The following is a 21,685-nucleotide window of genomic DNA, read 5'->3' on the forward strand; positions in this document are numbered from 1 at the left end:
GGAGCACTTGAGTCTGGGGTGTGCTCTCCAGGCAGTCAAGAGAGCCGCTACAAGGACTCTTTAATGGCATCACTTTGGAGTTTTGATCTTGACTTCAAACTCTGGGAGAAACTGGCCCAGGATCGCTGCACCTGGTGCAGCCAAATAAGACATGGTGCAGCCTCCTTCGAAAGCAGGTGGATATCAAAGGGAGAGAGAAAACACAAGCGGGGGAAATCCCACGTGAGCAACCCATGCAAAATTCTGCAGTATCCTGCCCTGCTTGCAGCAGAAACTTCCAGGTACAGATCAACCTGAACAGTCACCTACACATCCCCTGTACCCTACCAAATACCCGAGGTAATGAACATGATCATCTTGGACTTGAAGGGCATAAGAACATAGGATGTAGAAGCAGGAAGAGGCCATTTCAGCCCTTTGAGTCTGTTCCATCATCCAATAAAATCATGGCTGATTTGGTCGTGGTCTCAACTCTACTTTCTTGTCTGCCCTCCTCCCCCACCCCATACACTTGACTCCCTTGTCAATCAAAAATCTGTCTAACTCAGCCTTGAATAAATTGAATGACCCAGGATCCATTGTCCTCTGGAGGAAAAAGAATTCCACAGACTAATGGCCCTCAGAGAGGAAATGGTTTCTCATCTCTCATTCTTAAACAGCACCCCCTAGAAACATCCTCCCTATCAAGTGCCCTCAGGATCTTATACATTTCAATAAGATCACACCTCGTTCTTTTTTTTTATATTTGATCATGGGATGTGGGCATTAGCAGCTAGGCCAACATTTACTGCCCAGCCCTAATTTATTTTTGTTTTAAGAATCAACCACATTGCTGTAGCTCTGGAGTACAGCATGAAGGACAGCAGATTTCCTTCCCTAAAGGGCATTAGTGAACCAGATGGGTTTTTACAGCAATCATTTCATGGTCACCATTAGACTTTTAATTCCAGATTTTTATTGAATTCAAATTCCACCATTTGCCGTGTTGAGATTCGAACCCAGGTCCCCAGAGCATTACCCTGGGTTTCTGGATTACTAGTCCAGCGACAGTACCACCAGCGGCTCCTCCTTCTAAAGGTGAAAAAGTTGATCACTCTATGATTCCATGGTGATGGACTGGCGGATAGAAATGATTTTCTTTGCGTCATATGTATTTTGGAACAATAAGCGTATTTATAAATAAACAGGTGGTTATCCACTTGGAAAGGAACACTTGCACCAATGCTCTGAATCCTGATAACATCCACAGTTACCAATCTTCCTTAGATGAACATCTCTGGTCTGTGGTTAGTTGGAGTGCTGGGGTGTACAGTTTTTGCCATCGCATGAGTTGAGATTAGCAAAAACTGATCAAGCTCCCACAGAGATACAAATTGGTTGTGGTATAGTCTTGGCTTAGATCCACACCAGCAACCTGCTTTCAGCTGGAAGCGAGATGGGAAAGGGCTATGTTGAAAAAAAAAATCGAGATCGTGAAAATATTGAATCAAGTTTTGCTCGAGCACAGCACTTCACAGTGTCTCCCGTTAGTTAGACTTGACCCTGCGCCCTTCAACTCTAAACCTTTCCTGGCCCAAAATTGCTAAAAGTGTGATCAGGGATCCAAGGAAACAGGACATCAAACTGCACACCTTCATTACCAAAGGGATTTAAGGGTTGGGGAATAAACAGCAGGAACACCGGGATGAGAATCAATTAAGTGGGGTGAATTCAACATCAAGGCAGGTATGGGACAAGAGATAAAATTGAGCAAAGAAGATTTAAGAAGGAGAAAAAGAAAAACCAAAAATATACAAAAGTAAGAAAAAAAATTAAAATGTAAAATTTGCTGTCTTACCCACACTAATGGCTAATTCTCAGTGCCAGAGAGTTGATTTAGAATAATTAACAATTAGTGCGTTGTTTAAAGGATACTGATGCAACTAATTCCCAGCACTAAACATATGCTATAGGTTTAGTTTGTATCTGTCATGCAAATGTAGCAATTTCATGGCATTCAGAACATTTTAATGGCGAGAGGTGGTGGGTTATAGTTCACTCAAGGAGTCCAAGTTGCTGTGGCAACATGCAAGTTTACATGCACATTGTAGCCTGGAGCTATGGAGAATGATGGTAGAGGATCCAATTCTCCTTCCATCATTTGGCTGACATGAATCTCTCTCACACTTACCACCTGGTATTGGAGTGTACTGGAAGGACTTGCAGATTGATATGCTACCCGTTTGGCCACATTATAAACACACCTTCCGTGGCCATTAAGGCCTGGGGTGGGGCTCAAACTTGGTGCGTGAGGCACGGGCGCTACCCATTGCACTACAAGACCTTCCTTAAAGGTGAGGCTGACATTTAAATGCTGTTTTCACTGAGCTAACAGCAGAAGGGTACAACTCAGACAATAACCATCAAGGACAAAGCAGCAACTTGATCAGTACCCCAGCCACCACCTTAAACATTCACTCCCTCCACCACTGGTACACTTTATGTACATCTACAAGATGATGAACTACAGCAACTCACCAAGGCTCCTTCAACAGCACCTTCCAAACCGGGGGCCACTACCATTTAGAAGGACAAGGGCAGCAGATAGATGGGAACACCACCACCAGGAAGTTCCCCTCCAAGTCATTCATCATCCTGACTTGGAAATATATCGCTGTTCCTTCACTGTCGCTAAGTGAAAATCTTGGAACTCCCAACAGCACCGCAGGTGTTCTTTCACCACATGGACTGCATCAGTTCAAGGTGGTGGCTCACCACCACCTTCTCAAGGGCAATTAGGATGGGTAATAAATGCTACTCTAGCCAGCGACATCCACATCCCATGAAAGAATAAAAAATGTTACTGAAGCTTTTTGTCTTGCACTCATCAGGACAAATGCAAGAGTGCCAAATTTCAAAAAAATCACAACAATTCATACCACAGAAGAAAAGGGCGTTGATTGGTTGGCAAGTCGACTGTGATTGGCCGAGGCATTGTCATGGAGAAAGCAATGGGAACGATAGGCTCTCTAAGCTCCCAGGTAACTCAAAAAAGATGTAAGGCTTGAATATATTCCTTTTTTTTGCAGACAGCGGGTCCCTGTTTATGAATGTATGTTTCTTCTGGCAAGTGTAAATGAGCCATACTAAGAGCTTGACTAATTATCTTAAATTAGTTGTTAGTGTAGCTATTAGCACACTTAGGATTGTTCAGTGAGTGCTGTAAAAGCTTCACCAACATGTCCCTCTTTTCAGCAATATTCACGTTCTGTTCTACCAAGCGGTCGGTTGATAATTAGGAATCGTAGATAACTGGCTCTCTCAGCAGCTTGGCTGGATAAGGCAGTGAGTAGTTGAACTCCGCAGCCAAGGCAAGTTGAAGTTCTCAACCAAGGTGATGACAAAGGCACAACAATTGTCCTCTGCACCTAAAGCTCCTGCCAAGATTGTCTCTTATAATCACTGTTCAGCACCTCCTACTGGAGAATGCATTCACGTGAATGGCAGATGGACTGGTCCTGGCTCAGCTGTAATGCTGTAAAGAACTGACTACTATAGCAACAACAGCTTGCATTAATGTAGCACCTTTAATATAATAAAATATCCCAAGGTGCTTCACAGGAGCCAATATCAAGTGAAATTTGATCCCGAGTCACACGAGGAGATATCACGGCCAAAAACTTGAACTGAGATAGATTTTACGAAGCTTCTTAAAGGAGGAGCAGAGAAGTAGAAAAGTGGTGAAATTTAAAGGACCGAATTCTGGAGCTTAGGACTTTGACAGCTGAAGAAGCTTCTGTCAATGGTGGAGTGGTTAAAGTAGGGAATGTACTAGACTTCAGAATTGGAGGGGCGTAGATATCATGGAGGGTTGTAGACTGGGGAGTAGGTTACAGAGATATGGAGGGGTGATGCCAGCAAGGGTTTTGTAAACAAGGATGAGAATAGCTTAGCGTATGAGAAGCAGTAATTCAGATGGGGTAAGAATGGGCAACAAGTGCCCATGCAATTAAAACCCAGTAAGACATCAATACTTCTCAATAACATTTGTTTAAATTTCTTACTTTCTCTAAACGTTTCCAGGGTGCCTCTTGCACGTAGACCATGGCCCGTCTAACATGTTGAAAGGAAGTCAAAAAGTGGTCACAAATATCCAGTGCAAATTCTTCAATAGTTCGAATCTGACAAGATATAATGTTTCAATGTATGCAGAGGTCATCACTCATTTTCTTTACATTCCATTCACCTATTCTTGGTTAGCTGTACAGACCTTGAATATTACTGAAAAGAGAGACAACTCTTTTCAACAACATTCTTGATTAAGAGTTGGTGTGAATAAAATTGTACATTCCTTCACAGTTCCAATAAAAGCCTCACCTCTGAAGCTGATGATCAGAGCCTGAACAGAAAGTTCAAGGGTAGCGTTGGCAATAGAAGGGGATCTGTTGGTGTAGTGGTACTGTCACTACACTAATAATCTAGAGACCCAAGCTAAGGCTCTGGGGGACACGGGTTTAATCCGAGCATGGCAGCTGGTGGAATTTAAATTCAATTAATAAAATCTTGCTTTGAAAGATAGTTATTGATTGTCACAGAAATTCTCTTACTGAGAATTAAATTCCACTAGTTGCCATGGTGGGATTTTAACCTGTGCCCCCAGACAGAATTAGTCTATATCACTGGATTACCAGTCCAGTGACATTAACACTTCACCACCATGTCCCCCTTAACAGTGGGATTGGCAACCTTCCAGGAATGACCTGATGATTCCAGGAATTGAAGGACACAAACAACCCTGGAGAAAAATCACAGGAGCTTCAAAAAGATATGGCATTTGCCAATACCGCTGAAAACTTCTGGTTAAGAGTTACAAAAATACTGGAGATGGGAAAGAAGGTGACTGGTTGACTGAAAGTCATTGAATTGGCTGATAAAGAAGCTTTGCAAATTCCAATTGGTGGGGGAAGGTGGAGCACTGCGAGGATGGACATGTTGGCTGGCCAAGGCAGGAGCGTGGGGGTGGAGCAGCTGGGAGTAGGAGGTCACATGATGAGACTGTAATGTTCAATTGTTCGGTTATGAGTCCGGTAATTGATCTGTGCTCGATTGGTTAAGCCTGGGTGTGGCTCTGGATAACAGGAAGCTATAAGAAGCTGTGAGCTGAAGCATGGTGTAGGCATTTAAAGCATTGTATAAGACTCTGTGAATAAAGATCCTGCACACTTAGACACTCGTGTCATCTCTGCATTGCCCTGAGGAAACTCAAATATCTAATATATACAACAGAACCCTCCAGCAACGCATTCAGCCGGAGTTGAAAACCCTAATCTATGTGTGTAGAAGGAGGAATGGGTTACAGTAACAATATCTGAACTAAACATACTCCTTTGAGCTTTGCCAAGGCGTGAATGGTATTTTTCATAGTGTCAGTCGGAATAATATCAGAACTGTCTCCATGCAGGTAATCCTTTACTGTCTTCAGTGTAAGTTGGACATTTGCTTCAATCTCTTTGATGTAATGATGCTTTCCCTCTCTCCTGATGGTTAGGACCTTCACCGCATCTTTCCCATATCCTGTATGGACAAATTCCACATCTCCCTGTGTTGCAAAGGGAACACAATCAGATCAAACCCAACAGACAAAAAAATGCTGGGACAACACAGTTAAGCCAGTTATCATCTGTGAAGAGAGAAAGGCAAGGTTACCAAATCAGCTCTTATGCTCCTTTCATAGGAGCTTTGTCAGGGTTCTGACGATAGATACCGTCCTATAAAACTAGCCTTATGGCTCTCTCTCCACAGATGCTGCCTGACCAGAGTACTTCTGGAATATTCCCCTTTTTTGTCCAGATATCCAACACTGACAATATTTTGCTGTTTTATGCATTAATTATAACATTGTTTCGTAAAATCGTCGATAAAAATATAATTTAAAAAGGAAAAGCATTGCGGCGAAAAGCTACGAACTATACGTAAAGATAAATGCTCAACTTTAGAACACCCTATTGTAGTTTCACCTGCTGGGAACACACACTGAGAATTTAGGAATGAAACACAACCCCGTAGATAAATAATGGATGGAGAACTGTGGAACCCACTAACGTGATGCACATCCAGGTTAAGAACATTAAATCTTAAGAAATAGTGGATATAGACCCTTCGGCCCATAGAACCTGCTCCGCCATTCAATATGACCATGGGCTTCAACTCCACTTCCCCGCCCATTTCCCCAGATCCCTTGGTTCCCTGAGAGACCAAAAATCTGTCTATCCCAGCCTTTGAATACACTCAATAACAGAGCATCCAGAACTCTGTGGGGTGGAGGATTCCAAAGACTCACAACTCTTTGAGTGAAGAAATTTCTCCTCACCGCAGGATCGACCCCTTATCCTGAGACTGTGCTAAATTCACCCTCAAAAATGTCTATCCTGTCAAGCCCCTTCAGAATCTTGTATGTTTCAATGAGATTTCTTCTCATTCTGCTAAACTCCAGAGAGTATAAGCCCAATTTATGCAGCCTCTCATCATAGGACATCTCAGTACACAATACATGTTCCAGCATGCAAAGCTCTACGCCAAGAGCTCTGTAAACTACAATTTAACCTCTAGATTCATGAAAATGTGCCTCTTTGGAAGGAAACAATACAGTCCATCCACAAAACCTTGAGGTTTGAAGGTAAGGGACAGGAGGTTTCGAGGGGATGTGAGGAAGAATTTTTTTCACCCAGAGGGTGGTGGGAATCTGGAACTCACTGCCTGAAAGGGTGGTAGAGGCAGAAACCCTCGTAACATTTAAGAAGTATTTGGATGTGCACTTGTGATGCCATGGCGTACAAGGCCATGGGCCTAGTCCTGGAAAATGGGATTAGAATAGTTGGGTACTTGTTTGACCAGCACAGGCTCGATGGGCCGAAGGGCCTTTTTCTGTGCTGTAGACCTCTATGACTCTATAATCATCCATTAGTCTAGCTCATACCCTTTCTCTGCAAAATATTTCTGCATTTCCTCACTCACTTTGCCTCTGCTTCTCCCTCAATGGTCTGTTCTATACATTCACCAGCCTGTAAGTAGTTAAATTTGAGCTTCTTTGTTGACGTTTGCTCATCAGCCTCGAGTCCATTCACCCCCATTTACTATTAAGCCACATGGAGCCACAGCTCAGACTTCAAAGGCCAAACTCTACAGTTTGTTTCTGGCCCTCAAGGTTACTCGAAAGAACATGGCAGAATATAAGTTCAAGCTGTGATGGCCAGAAATCTTCTGTAACAGAGCTCTGACATTTTAAACATTGAACTTTTAATTCAGAATTGTGGCTGTTTTCTTGTATCTTGTTGTCAGATGTTACATTGCATAATGGTTAATGATCAACCAGACACTGCTAGAAAGTGATTTGTTTTGTCCAGCCATTTGGTTTTCGTAAGGCTGTGTTTCCTTATCATAATGGGTCATCTACCTGAATTGGTGATCACATCTGACCTACATGGGGCAAAGAGGATAGCTACAATTGAACAGTGACAACACAAACACAGAACGGGGAAGGTCATTCAGCTCTTCGAACCTGCTCTGCCATTCAATACAATCATGGCTGATCCTCTATCCCAACGCCGTACTCCTGCTCCCCCCAAACCCATTGATTCTTTTAGTGTCTAGGGATCTATTTTTTTCTTAAATATACTCAGTGACTTGACCTCCACAGCCTTCAGTGGCAGAGAATTCCACAGGTTCACCATCATCTGAGTGAAGAAATTTCACCTCCTCTCAGTCCCAATTGGCCTACCCTGTACCTGAGACTGTGACGCAATGTTCTAGATACCCCAGCCAGAGGAAACATCATCCCTGAATCCAGTCTGTCCATCCCTGTCAAAATTTTGTTTCAATGAGATCCCCTCTCATTCTTCAAAACTCCAGTGTCATGAAAATAATATGTTTTTCATTATATTATTGTGATTTGTTGTAAAATAGGTTTATAGAAGTGAGTGTGGATGAATCTGTCTGTGTGTAATTTAATTGAATTGGAGTCAGCTAGATTGCAAGCTTGAAATTATCAAAAGGAGTTGGGTTGAAATGCTAAAGAGTAAACATGGATGAGATCTTAGCATATAAAGTGTGAAGGAAATTTGCATTTTTAGATAAGTAAAGGAGTTGTTTGGATTTCAAAGGGATGGTAGGATATTTACAACTGGCAAGATAAGCAAGGCCAAGCAGTGTGTTTATTTTTCCCAAAAGGAAAGAGGTCATATTGGCAACATGAAAGATTTTTATATTATGGGAAAAGGAAATTTGCAAAGATATATGGAACAATGGAATTTATAGATTAAAGAGAGAGAAACGTATATAAAGGAATGAAAGGCTATGTTGGGGGGCCATGTAAGATCTAACGGAAGTGAGAAACAGCCTTGAAGAAATTTCCAGCCAATTTTGTAAATGTCTGCTGTGTCCAGTAACTGAAGTTGGAGAAAAGCTTTTGGAATTCCACTGTTGAGTGGATGCTGTAGTAAGCTACTGGCTTGCTTTTAAATTTGAAACTTATTTTAGGCTGTTGCCTTAGAGGGTGTGTGTAGTTGGGAGTTAGGTTAATTAAGAATTTTAGGATTTATTATAATATTAAATAACTGTAATCTTATGTATGTGCTTGAACTCATTTTTGTTAATGTTTTAATTTTAATTTTTAAAATCTCTAAAGGGACTTGTTTCTTCTGGATTCAGTGCACAAATCTTCTCGTAATAAATACAAATTGCAAAACCGTTGTGAGAGCGTGGCCAAGCTTCCCTTGTGGATTTGGTCTACCTGGCACACATCACCTGCCATATCATAACACTAGTGAATGGAGACCCGGTCAAACCAATATCTCCCCTTTGACAATCCTGCCATCCGAGGAATCAGTATGGTCGACCAGCGCTGCAATCCTTCTATAGCAAGTATATCCTTTCTTAGGTAAGGGGACCAAAACTGCACAGGTGTGATCTCACTGTACAGCTACAGTAAGACATCCTTGCTCCTGTACTCAAGTCCTCTTGCAATAAAGGCCAACATACCATTTGCCTTCCTAATTGCTTGCTGCACCTGCCTGTTTACTTTCACTGACTGGTGTACAAGGACACCCAGATCCCTTTGTACATCCACATTTCTCAATATATCACCATTTAATTAATACTCTGCCTTTCTGTTTTTCACACCGAAGCGTATAACTTCACCTTTATCCACGTTATACTGCGTCTGCCATGTGTTTGCCCACACACATAACTTGTCTAAATTGCCCTGAAGCTTCTTGCATCCTGCTCACAAACCCACCCAGTTTTGTGTCATCAACAAACTTGGAATTATTGCATTTGGTTTCCTCATCCAAGTCATTTATATGTATGGTGAATAGCTGGGGCACAAGCGCTGATCCCTGCGGTACACCACTAGTCACCGCCTGCCATCCAGAAAAAGACCCATTTATTCCCACTCTCTGTTTCCCGTCCGTCAACCAATTCTCAATCCATGCCAGTATATTATATTATTTCAAATGTAATTCATTAGCTGTAAAGTGCTTTGAGGTGTTCTAAGGTCATGAAAGGTGTTATATAAATATAAGGTTTTCAAGTCATTTAGCAGAAACCACTAGCTGATAAGTGGAGGGAAAGATCAGACCTAATTATCACAGTCAGTAACTCCAACTCTTTAATGTCTGTATTGACTCAATGCTGCCATATTGTAGTTTTACTTGGCAATCTCCAGGCAGCTATACAACTCTAGTCCCTCGACACATGACATCATTGAACAAAGATAAACTAGTCCATCCTTGAGGCTGTTGCTACAGGAACAGTGACTCACAAGTCCCTAACAAGAATGTTGACCAGCGCAGCACCACACAGGTTATGAGTATACATATGGTGGGAGCACACGTTGCTGAGAAGGGTTCAAATGCAGCAATTTGAAGGTTTATCATGTCACATCTCTTGCCTGCAGCACTCACTCACATGCAGAGTCATCACCAGTGGCTCTTCCTCCAGCTTATACATTCTGCTCCATTCCATCTCCCTGTCCTCATCAACCCACTTTGATTCCCATTCAACCAAGTCCATCAATGGTAGTGGCCCACCCTACCCCTGTAATCCCTTGAATTTGACTCTGTCCTTCAATCTTATGAATTCGGACTCGGCGAGAGGACATCTCAGTCCAACTCTCTGCAGCTGCTTCCTAAACCCCTTTTAAGAACATAAGAAATAGGATCAGTTGTCGACCATTCATCCCCTCGAGCCTGCTCCGCCATTCAATAAGATCATGGCTGATTTTCTTGTGCTTTGATTTCCACATACCCATCTAACCCCGATAACCTTTGCTTCCCTTGCCTAACAAGAATCGATCTACCTCTGCCTTAAAAATATTCAATGACCCGGCTTCTATCACTTTCTGAGACAGAGTGTTCCAAAGTCACACAACCCTCTGAGAGAAAAAAATTCTCCTCATCTCTGTCCTAAAAGGGCGACCCCTAATCTTAAACTGCCCCCTAGTTCTGGACTCGCCATAGAGGAAACATCCTTTCAGCATCCACCTTGTCAAGGCCGTTCAGTATCTTGTATACTTCAATCAAATCACCCCTCACTCTTCTAAACTCCTGTGGAAACCAGTCCAGTCTGTCCAACCTTTCCTCATAAGACAACCCACTCATTCCAGCTATAAATCTAGTAAACTTCCTTTGGACAGCCTCCAATGCATTTACATCCTTTCTTAAAGAAAATCCTTCCTTAAATAAGGAGACCAAAACTGCACACAGTATTAGAGGTGCAGTCTCACCAATGCCCTGTATAACTGAAGCATAACATCCTCACTTTAATAACAAAAACAAAAACAGAATTACCTGGAAAAACTCAGCAGAACTTGAGTTCTGTCGAAGGGTCATGAGGACTCGAAACGTCAACTCTTTTCTTCTCCGCCGATGCTGCCAGACCTGCTGAGTTTTTCCAGGTAATTCTGTTTTTGTTTTTGTTTTGGATTTCCAGCATCCGCAGTTTTTTTGTTTTTATCCTCACATTAATGTTCAATCCTTCCCATAACAAAAGATAGAATTCCATTAGCCTTCTTAATTACCTGCTGTACCTGCACACTAACGTTTTGTGACTCATGTACTAAAACACCTAGATCCCTCTGCACCTCAGAATTCTGCAGTCATTCTCCATTTAAGTTATACTCTGCTTTTTTGTTCTTCCTGCCAAAGTGCCTTGTTCAAGGCCTTGTCAAGTACCTTTTGCTTTGTTAAATCTCCTAATCTCTAAAAGCCTCAATCAAAACTTATCATTTCAACCATATTTCTGGTCATCTCTCCCAACTCCACTTCTGCCCAGTGTCCATTTCTCCTCTGAAAGTTCCTTTTGACATTGTGGATGGTGACATGGAACTGAAGGCTACTGGGTTAATCACCCTACACAGGTTTGTTGGTTACTGGCTGCTCTCATGGTTATGATTCTGGGGCTAACTCAAATTGCAAAATTACTTTGCTATAGAGGAAAAAGAAAAAAAGGACTTGAGCATGGCTGAAGAAAGGGACATGTCGAAGCTTTTCGTCTTGTACTCATCAGGATATCTCACAAGAATACCAATACAAAGGAGAAAATAACAATTTATACTGTATGTGAAGAGAGTGCTGATTGGTTGGCAAGTGGACTCTGAATGGTAGAGGTGTTGCCGTGGAGAATGCACCAGTTGATGGTGACTGACAGTTAACTGCTAGCATGTAACCAATCAAAATAGTGCCATGGGATCTTTTACATCCATCCAAGCAGGCAGAGGATCAGGGCTTCAGCTTAATGTCTCATCCAAAAGGCAGCACCTCCGACAGTGCAACACTCCTGCAGAACTGCTCTGGAGTGCCAGCCATGAATTTTTTTGTGCTCAAGTCCTGGAGTGGGATTTGAACCCACAGCCTTTTGACTTAGAAGTGCTCCTATTTGAGCTATGAGCAAGATTGGGACCCCTAAGCTCAGAGTAACAAGACCAGCCTCATAACTGCAGGGTTATTGTAGTCAGAACTGTTGTACAGGACACTGCAAAGGCTTCTTCTTGCATTTTTGAATTGTACCATAAAGCAGATTTAACATGTCTTTCAAAGAATAGCACCTCCAGCAATGCAACAGATCTTCCTGATGTGCCAACTTAGATTATATGCCCAAAGCCTGCAGTGGAGCTTAAATCACAATCATTTTACATTGTGTACAGATACACGTGTACACCAAGAGACAGATACTGGAAACTGAATCAAACCTTTTTATTTACTTGTTCAGGAGATGTGGGCACTGCTGGAAAGGCCAGCATTTATTGCCCATCCCTAATTGCCCTTCAGAAGGTGGTCATTGATGAAGCAGCTGAAGATGGTTGAGCCTGGGACACTGCCTTGAGGAACTTCTGTAGTGATGCCCTTTGACTGAGATAATTGACCTCCAATAACCGCAACCACCTCTCTTCGTGCCAGGTATGACTCCAGCCAGTGGAGAGTTTTCCCCCGATTCCAATTGCCTCCAGTTTTGCTAGGGCTCCTTGATGCCACACTCAGTCAAATGTGGCCTTGATGTCAAAGGGCAGTCACTCTCACCTCACCTCTGGAGTTCAGCTCTTTTGTCCATGTTTGGACCAAGGCTGTAATGAGGTACAGACACACATACAATACAGACTAGAAGTTTTAGAAAGATACAGTGACAGATACCATTCACCCAGCAAATAGTTTTGAGATCTTAAATGCATCAATTATTTTAACCGCTTATCTTCTAAATCATATACAAAATTAAGATCACAGCTGCATTCATTTGGCAAGAAATGTTGACAAATAAATAATACTGTACATGTTCCATAACTTACCTTGTTATAACCCGTATAGTATGAGCTGGACATTTTCCTTAAATCCGGAGGGATTTTTCTCTCCGATGAGATAGGGATTCCTGATAACTGTTGGCTTGTGTGTGTTTTACAGTCACCCTGTCCCTGTAGTTAATAATTAAAAGTTGCGGCAGTTTTCATTTTGACATAAGAAATGAATCTCAGGTTGGAATTCTTTGTGTCTCACGCTGGTATTATTCAAGATAGAAACATGGAAAAATAAAAAAACAAATTAATGGCACGGAAGGAGTCCACTTGGCCCATTGTGTTTGTGCCGGCCGGAAAAGAGTTATCCAGCCTTATCCCACCTTCCAGCCCTTGGTCCGGAGGTTACGACACCTCAAATGCATATCCAAGTGTCTTATAAAGGCAGTGAGGGCTTCTGTGCTACCAACGTTTCAAACAATAGCCTCGATTTCCATCTCCAAGGCAGGCAGGGGAAGTCGGGAAAATTCCTGGCTCAGCCCACCTGCCTCAGGAGAAAGAGCTCACAAAGGTGGGATATCTTCGTTGCTGTGGGGGTGGGGGGGTGGGTGGCGGGTGAGGTGGGGGGGGGGGTGAGGGTGCGAGTTGGAGTCAGGCCAGCTGACCTGGGAAGAAGTGCAGAGGCAGCCACAGGGCTGTTCAAAAGGCCTGCCTCGGTTGCCATGGGACATTGTCCCAGTGAAATGAAAATGTAAAGACCCTCCAGTCCTCACCCCCTCACACACCCTTCACCCTCCAAACACCCCCCCCATGTCCCATCCGTGCCACCTCACGGCTGCCCTCCCCACCACTCCCTCTGGCCCCTGGGCCATAAATCCGTCAGAATAACAGAACCGCTACTCCCCAGAGGAAACATTGTTTGATTGACAGCTCAGGCTCTCTGGTCTCTGCAGTAAATTTCACAATGTTTGTTGACACAAGTTAAGCCGTTTCAAGGGTTTGTGGTTTTATGAAGCTTCAAAGGACCTGGATGATTGACACTTTTATTAGCTTGCAGCCCAGACATTTTTTTTCAAGCAAAAGAGAAAGTGATTAAAGGATCACATTTTTCAAAGCTGTTTTTTTACACATGCCATTAAACGCTATGATGTTCATTGGTTTTAGAAAGTGCACAGTGGGTCAATAGCATGGACGTGACAGAGCTTCACATAGGGGACATGAAGGGACATAGTAGGAATGAGAGGGACCTTTTGAACTTACCTTTTTAAAGGACCCCTCCTGCACACTGGGTTCATGACTCCTCTAAAGAGCCATGAATCAGGACTCTTTAAAAACTTGCCTGATTCCATGAAAATGATGGAGCAGTAGAACGTGCCTTTCTCCGTAATGGAGCCAGCCTAGTTGGGAGCGCTGCTTGGGGGTTTCTGACAGGATGCAGCCGCACCCCTTAAAGGCGGTCCTGAAAACCGCATAGCTCGGGAATGGGATCAGGAATCCTGGAATCCCTACCCACCTGCCAGTTTTAAAGGGCTCCCCAGTCAACCTAACTCAGTGAAAATCCAGGCCAATGAGTTCTAAACCCCCACCTACCTGCGGGTAAAAGAAAATCTTCAAACCTCCTCTAAGTTTTCTACCAATTATATTAAACCTATGCCGCCTGGTTATTGACCTCTCTACTGAAGGAAATAGAACCTTCCAATGCACTGTACCTGGAATCATAGAATTGTTATAGCACAGGAGGCCATTCACCTGTTGTGTTCATGCTGGCTCGCTATAAGAATTACACAACTATTCGGCTCACTGCCCTACCTTTTCACTGTAGCCCTGCAGAGTTTTTCTCTTTGGATAATTACCAATTCCACTTTGAAAGCTATGATTAAATCTGCCTTGACTCCACTCTTAGGCAGTGCCAGATCCTAACCACTTGCTGCGTAAAGTGTGATTTTCCCCCATGTGCCTGTGATTCTTTTGCCAATCACCTTAAATAGGTGTTTTCTGGCTTTTCACACTTTAGCAGGCGACAGGTGGTGATGGAACAACCCACTCGATCTCGTCCTCACCAATCTACCTATTGCAGATGTATCCGTCAATGACAGTATCGGTAGGAGTGACCACCGCACAGTCCTTACCGAGACAAAGTCCCACCTTCACCCTGAGGATACCCTCCATTGTGTTCTTGGCACCAACACTGTACTAAATGGGTTTAAGACCATAAGACCATAAGGCAGAGGAGCAGAAATTAGGCCATTCAGCCCATCGAGTTTGCTCCGCCATTCAATCATGGTTTGATACAGAACAGATTTAGTAGCTCAAAATTGGGCATCTATGCGGCGCTGTGGGCCATCAGCTGCAGCAGAATTGTATTATACCACAATCTGTAACCTCATGGCATGGCATATCCCCCACTCTACCAACACAGGGCTACTTGTGTGCCAAACAGCAGAAGCTGCATGCCATAGATAGAGCTAAGCAATCCCAGAACCAACAGATCCGACCAAAGCTCTGCAGTCCTGCAACATCCAGTTGTGAATGGTGGTGGACAATTGAAAGACTAACTGGAGGAGGAGGTTCCACAAATATCCCCATCCTCAATAATGGGGGAGTCCAGCACATCAGTGCAAAAGACAAAACATTTACAACCATCTTCAACCAAAAGTGCCAAGTGGATGGTCCAACTCGACCTCCTTCTGAGATCCCCTACCTCAGTATTTAGCTAATGCAATTCACTCGCTGTGGTATTAAGAAATGGCTGCACCTATTGACACTGCAACAACAGGAAAATCATCTTCTGCACATGCTATTATTTCCCCATCATCTTGCAAATAAACACTGTCCTGTGGACAAAAAGACCCTGTGGCATGATTTCAAAGAAGAGTAGGAGTGTTATCCTGGGGTTCTGGTATTTAATACTTAATAAACAACACAAATGTAGATTTACAACAGTGACCATACTTCAAAAAAGTACTGCATTGGCTGTAAAGCACTTTCAGACGTACGGTGGTTGTGAAAGGTGTATATAAACGCAATTTAATTCCCAAAAAAACTCCAGTCTAGAAAGATAGGTACACAAGTTGTGCACGAGTCTCACCAAAGACCTTAGAGGGATGGTTGTGGAAATCTGTAACTAGTGCTGAAATTGCATGTACTGCAGGTCGTACTTAGCTAAAGCTCATTGAGTCCAGGACAATCGCCAGAAATACGAGCTAAAATGTCAAGGATTGAAGCATAAAAACAAAAAAACTGCGGATGCTGGAAATCCAAAACAAAAACAGAATTACCTGGAAAAACTCAGCAGGTCTGGCAGCATCGGCGGAGAAGAAAAGTGTTGACGTTTCGAGTCCTCATGACCCTTCAACAGAACAGAAGGATTGAAGCATACCTGGGTCAGGTAGTCAAACACGTAAACCTGGGAGCATGTGCAAATCTAAATAGTGCGAGGACACTTAAAAAAGTCATGACATTTGACTACACCCAAACCCACGAATAGCAATGGGACATTTCTTTAGCATGACTTACAGACTATTACCAAATCATAATCCATGTTTAATATGCTTATGGCAACAAGCAGTTATTTAGAACCATAGGAATATTACGGTGCAGAAAGAGGCCATTCAACTCATCGTGCCTGCAGTGGCCAAAAAAATAGAGAAACTAGGTGTTCATTTTTAATTCACCTTCCAGCACCTGGTCCATAGCTTTGCAGATTACAGCAATTCAGGTCCAGATCCAGGTACCTTTTAAATGAGTTGAGAATTTCAGCCTCAGCCACCAATTTAGACAGTGAATTCCAGATGCCCACCACCCTCTGGGTGAAAAGGTTTTTCCGTCTAATCCTTCTACCAATCACTTAAATCTATGCCCCCTGGTAATTGACCCCTCAGCTAGGGGAAACAAGTCTTTCCTGTCTACCCTATCTAGGCCCCTCATAATTTTGTACATCTCAATTAGGTCACCCCTCAGCCTCCTCTGTTGTAAGGAAAACAACGCTAGTCTATCCAATCTCTCCACATTACTGTCATTTTCAAACCCTGGCAACATTCTTGTAAATCTCTTTTGCACTCTCTCCAGAGCAATTATGTCCTTCCTGTAATGTAGTGACCAGGACTGTACACGAAATTCCAGCTGTGGCCTAACCAGTGTTTTATACAGTTCCAGCATTACATCTCTGCTTTTGTATTCAATACCTTGTCCAATAAAGGAAAGCATTCTATATGCTTTCATGACCACCTTGTCCACCTGTCCTGCCATCTCCAAGGACCTGTGGACATGCACTCCAATGTCTCTCACTTCCTCACAATAACTTTCCGTTTATTGAGTATTCCCTTGCTTTATTTGCCCTCCTCAAATGCATTACCTTTATTTGCCCTCCTCAATTCCATTTGCCACTTCTCCACCCACTCAACCAGACTATTCATATCATTCTGTAGTTGACAGCTATCCTGTTGACTATCAACTACATGGCCAGTTTTCATGTTATCTGCAAATTTCCCAATCATGCCTCCCACACTTAAGTCTAAATTATTAATATATACAACAAACAGCAAGGGCCCCAACACGGAGCCCTGTGGAACACCACTGGAAACCCTTTCCCAATCGCAAAAACATCCATCGACCATTACTCTTTGTTCCCTGTCACTGAACCAATTTTGGATCCAACCTGCTACCTTCCCCTGTATCCCATGAGATCTCACTTTCCTGATTAGTCTGTCATGTGGGACCTTGTCAAATGCCTTATTGAAATCCATGTAGACAACATCCACTGCACTACCCTCATAAATCCTCTTTGTTACTTCTTCAATGAATTCTATTAAGCTTGTAAGGCACGGTCTTCCCTTAACTAAACCATGTTGACTGTCCCTGATTAGTCCATGCCTTTCCGAATGACAGCTTATCCTGTCCCTCAGAATTGTTTCCAATAATTTTCCCACCACCGAAGTCAGACTGACCGGTCTATAATTTTCTGGCCTAACCCTTGTGCCCTTTTCAAATAATGGTACAACGTTCACAGACCTCCAATCCTCTGGGACCTCGCCTGTATTTAGTGAGGATTGGAAAATGATCCTCAGAGCATCTGTCATTTCTTCCCTGGTTTCCTTCAACAGCCTGGGATACAATCCATCCGGCCATGGTGACTTATCCACCTTCAACTTCTTCTCTCAATATGTTTATTGTATCTAATATTTCACACTCCTCCTCTTTAACTAGAATGTCTGCATCATCCCTCTTCTTAGTGAAGACAGAGACAAAGTACTCATTGAGAGCCCTGTCCAAATCTTCAGCATCAACCCACAGTTACCATGTACATCTCTGATAGGCCCTACCATTTCCTTAGTTATTCTCTTGCCCTTCATGTACTGGTAAAACATCTTAGGATTCTCTTTGATTTTACCTGCCAATATTTTTCATATCTGCTATTTGCTTTCCTAATTTCCATTTTTACTTCACTCTTGTTCTGTCTATACTCCTCTAGGCTTTCTATAGTATTAAATCTTTTGTGACTATCATAAGCTTTCTTTTTCTGCTTTATCTTGGCCTGTATGCTTCTGGATAACCAGGGGGCTCTAGATTTGGCAGTGCCACCCCTTTTCTTTGTGGGGACATGTCTACACTGTGCCTGCAGAATCTCGCCTTTGAATGTCTCCCACTGATTTGACACCATTTTTCCTTCTAACAGCTTTTTATCCAGTCCACTCTCACCAGCTCCCCTCTCAGCTTCGTAAAATTTGTCTTCCCCTAATTTAGAACTTTTACTCTTGTTCTATCTTTGTCCTTTTCCATAATGATGTTAAATCTAACTATATTATGGTCACTATCTCCAAAATGGTTCCCCACTGCTCCTTCATCCACTTGCCCAGCTTCATTTCCTAAGACTACATCTAGAATTGCGCCTCCTCTCATTGGGATTGTTATTTGCTGGCTAAAAAAGTTCTCTTGAATGCAGTTTGAGAATTTTGCACCCTCTGTGCCCTTCACAGTGTTAGTATCCCAATTGATATTAGGGTAGTTGAGTCCCCAGTGATTACTGCCCTATTGTTTTTGCACCCAGAAATTTGTCTACATATTTGCTCTTCTAACTCCCTTCCATTATTTGGGGGTCTATAGTACACTCCTAGCAATGTGGCTGCCCCTTTTATTTCTAAGCTCAACCCATATAGCCTCATTTGATGCTTCATTTAGTATATCATCCCTCCTCACAGCTGTAATTGATTCTTTAACCAATAATGCTACACCCCCACCCTTTTTTATCCTACTCCCTATCCTGCCTGAAAACTCTATATCCAGGGATGTTGAGCTACCATTTTTGCCCCTCTTTAAGCCAGGTTTCTATTATAATGAAGATATCATGTATCTATCAGTGCCCTCAGCTCAATAGCTTTATTTACTATGCTCCTTGTATTTACATATATCCCTTTAACATTGCCAAACTCCTGTGCTGTACAATTTTTAAACCTGTGCTGCTTCTGTCTTTCAGAGTCACTCACTAATTCACCATGTCCTGTTTACTGCTCTGAATTTGTCCTCAGGTTCCCATTCTCCTGCCAATCTAGTTTAAACTGCACCTCCCCCGCCCACTCCCACTATCACATCCCACAACAGCACTAGAAAATCTCCCTGTGAGGATATTTATCCCAGTCCTGTTCAGGTGTAGATTGTTCAGCTTGTACAGGTCTCACCTTCCCCAGAACCGGTCCCAATGCCTCAGAAAAATGATGCCCTCCCTCCTAAACCAGCTTTCCAGCCACGTATTTAATCGCTCAATTCTCTTATTTCTATACTCACTTGCATGTGGGACTGGGAGTAACCCTGAGATTACTGCTTTAGACGTCCTGCTTTTCAATCTCCTTCCTAGCTCCCTAAAGTCTGCTTTCAGGACCTCAACCCTTTACTGACCCAAGTCATGGGTACCAATGTGGACCACCACCTCTGACTGATCAACCTTCCCCAGAAGAATGCCCTGAAGCTGTTCCGTGACATCCTTGACCCTGGCACCAGGGAGGCAATATACCATCCTGGAGTCATGTCTATAGTCGGTTCCCCTAACTAACGAACCCCCTATTACTACTGCTCTTCCCCTCTTCTTTCTCCCCTCCAGTACAGCAGAGCTGCCTGTGGTGCCACAAATTTGGTTCTGACTGCACTCCTCTGAGGAACCAACGCCCTCACTGGTATCCAAACCTGAAAACCGATTGGTGAGTAGGATCCCAGGGGACTCCTGCACTTCCTGCCTAATTTTCTTGGCAGCCTGGTGGTCACCCATTCCCTTTCGGTCTCCAGGCTCCTAAGCTGTGGTGTGACCACCTCTCTGAACGTGCTATCCACATAGCTCTCAGCCTTGTGGATGCACCACAGTGACTCCAGCCACTGCCCAAGGTCCAAAACCCAAAGCTCAAGGTTCTGCAGCTGGTGACACGTCCTGCACATGTAGTCATCTAGGACACTAGTAGCATCCATGACATCCATGGCTTCCCACATATTACAAAACACGCATTCCACATAACCAAGCTGTCCTGCCATGGCTTCAATTTACATCCCTTGCATTAATTTTATTTTACTTTGATTTAATTATGCAACTTTATTTTACCTGGCCTCGACTTAACTTTATTTCCCTATTGCTTGTGTTTCTTACTTAAATGTAAGTAGCCCCTTCTTTTAAAAGGAGTGTGCTTTTATAATTCTCAGCTACTTGATGACACCCTGTCATGAAGATATTAATGTATATAATTTTATAGGAAATTATTTTAAATTGGACTTGTAGTAGGGTCTGTGTCTGTGGGTATTGAGTGTGTGTGTCTTAATTGGATTAAAGCCAGCTAGTCTGGGTGTTTTGATGTAAAGTAGCTTTAAGATGTTAAACAGTAAGGTAAAGGGTACATTTGCATTTTGTTGAATAAATCATTCAAAGACTAGGGGTGAAATCGTACACCTAGCTAGGAGACACCAAGCAATATGTTTTTATTGCTAATAAAATTGTTACTATGAAAGGGGTTTTATTGATAGAAGAGGTGGAGTTCAAAGGGCCTGGTAATACAATGAGAATTTACATTCAAAGGGAAGGCTGGGTATAAACAGAGAAGAGTTTTGTTTGTGTAGGTCAGAGGCATGTAAGATCTAATCAGCCTGGAAGCCCTGCAATTGACTGCAAAGGGAACAAATTGCAAGAGACCTCATTTTGAATTTGTAATAAAATGTGCTTTGCCTGGTGTCTGTTTAAGTCTTCGGGTTATTGTTGCCTTGGTGAAGATTTACCTGGGAGTGATTAATTTGGGGATTTGTTTCTAAGTTATTATGGCAGTAATTTGTAGATATGTATATGTGTTTAAATTTGTTGTTAAATTAATAAATGTTTAATTTAATTTATGTATAAAAACCTCTGGAGGCTTGATGGTTTTATTCCTGAATTCAGAGCTGCATCTCAAACATGCCAATTGAAAATATAGGTTATGACAGTTGTTTAAAGTTTCCCTCTGGGATTTTAAATAACTCAGCATTTACCAACTGCTGTGTCATAACAACTCCCTAACAGCAGTTTCCTCATCTGCCAAAGAACCTATGTTTCTCAAATCATGTTAGGTGCTACTAACTGCCTAGCTCAGGGTCCTCCTTTCACTCTTATATAGGTGCTACCAACTGCTTGTCCCAGGGTCCTCTCACACTCTCCACTTGGTAGTCCAGAAATTGATTATTGCTGAAAAGTGAGACATGTTGCTGAAGGTTTTTGTCTTGCACTCATCAGGACAAATGCACGAATGCCAAGTTTCACACCATCATCATCACAATTTTGCAAGTCAACTCTGATTGGCCAAGGTGTTGTCATGGAGAAAGCAACAGGGAATTATAGGTTTTCCAAGCTCCTGGATAATTCAAAGAAGGCACAAGGCTTAAGCATATCCCTTTTGTTTGGAGAGAATGGGTTCCTGTAAATGGATG

At 42.7% G+C, this 21,685-nt stretch overlaps 1 protein-coding gene across 1 annotated transcript in view; it reads right to left on the bottom strand.

Annotated features, from left to right (window-relative positions):
• The window catches only part of uox (urate oxidase), a 38,983-nt gene extending 22,927 nt beyond the window's left edge, over positions 1–16,056 (bottom strand). The window contains exons 1-5 of the mRNA XM_041208761.1: positions 16,036–16,056; positions 12,815–12,937; positions 12,350–12,352; positions 5,363–5,578; positions 4,044–4,160 (exon numbers count right to left, since the gene is read on the bottom strand). Coding sequence (XP_041064695.1) covers positions 4,044–4,160; positions 5,363–5,578; positions 12,350–12,352; positions 12,815–12,847 — 369 coding nt within the window. The 5' untranslated portion in view covers positions 12,848–12,937; positions 16,036–16,056. The remainder of the gene's footprint in view (positions 1–4,043; positions 4,161–5,362; positions 5,579–12,349; positions 12,353–12,814; positions 12,938–16,035) is intronic.
• Between the last annotated feature and the right edge of the window lie 5,629 nt (positions 16,057–21,685).

The sequence above is a fragment of the Carcharodon carcharias genome, chromosome 16 (assembly GCF_017639515.1).
Source record: "Carcharodon carcharias isolate sCarCar2 chromosome 16, sCarCar2.pri, whole genome shotgun sequence".
In the NCBI taxonomy this organism is placed as follows: domain Eukaryota; kingdom Metazoa; phylum Chordata; class Chondrichthyes; order Lamniformes; family Lamnidae; genus Carcharodon; species Carcharodon carcharias.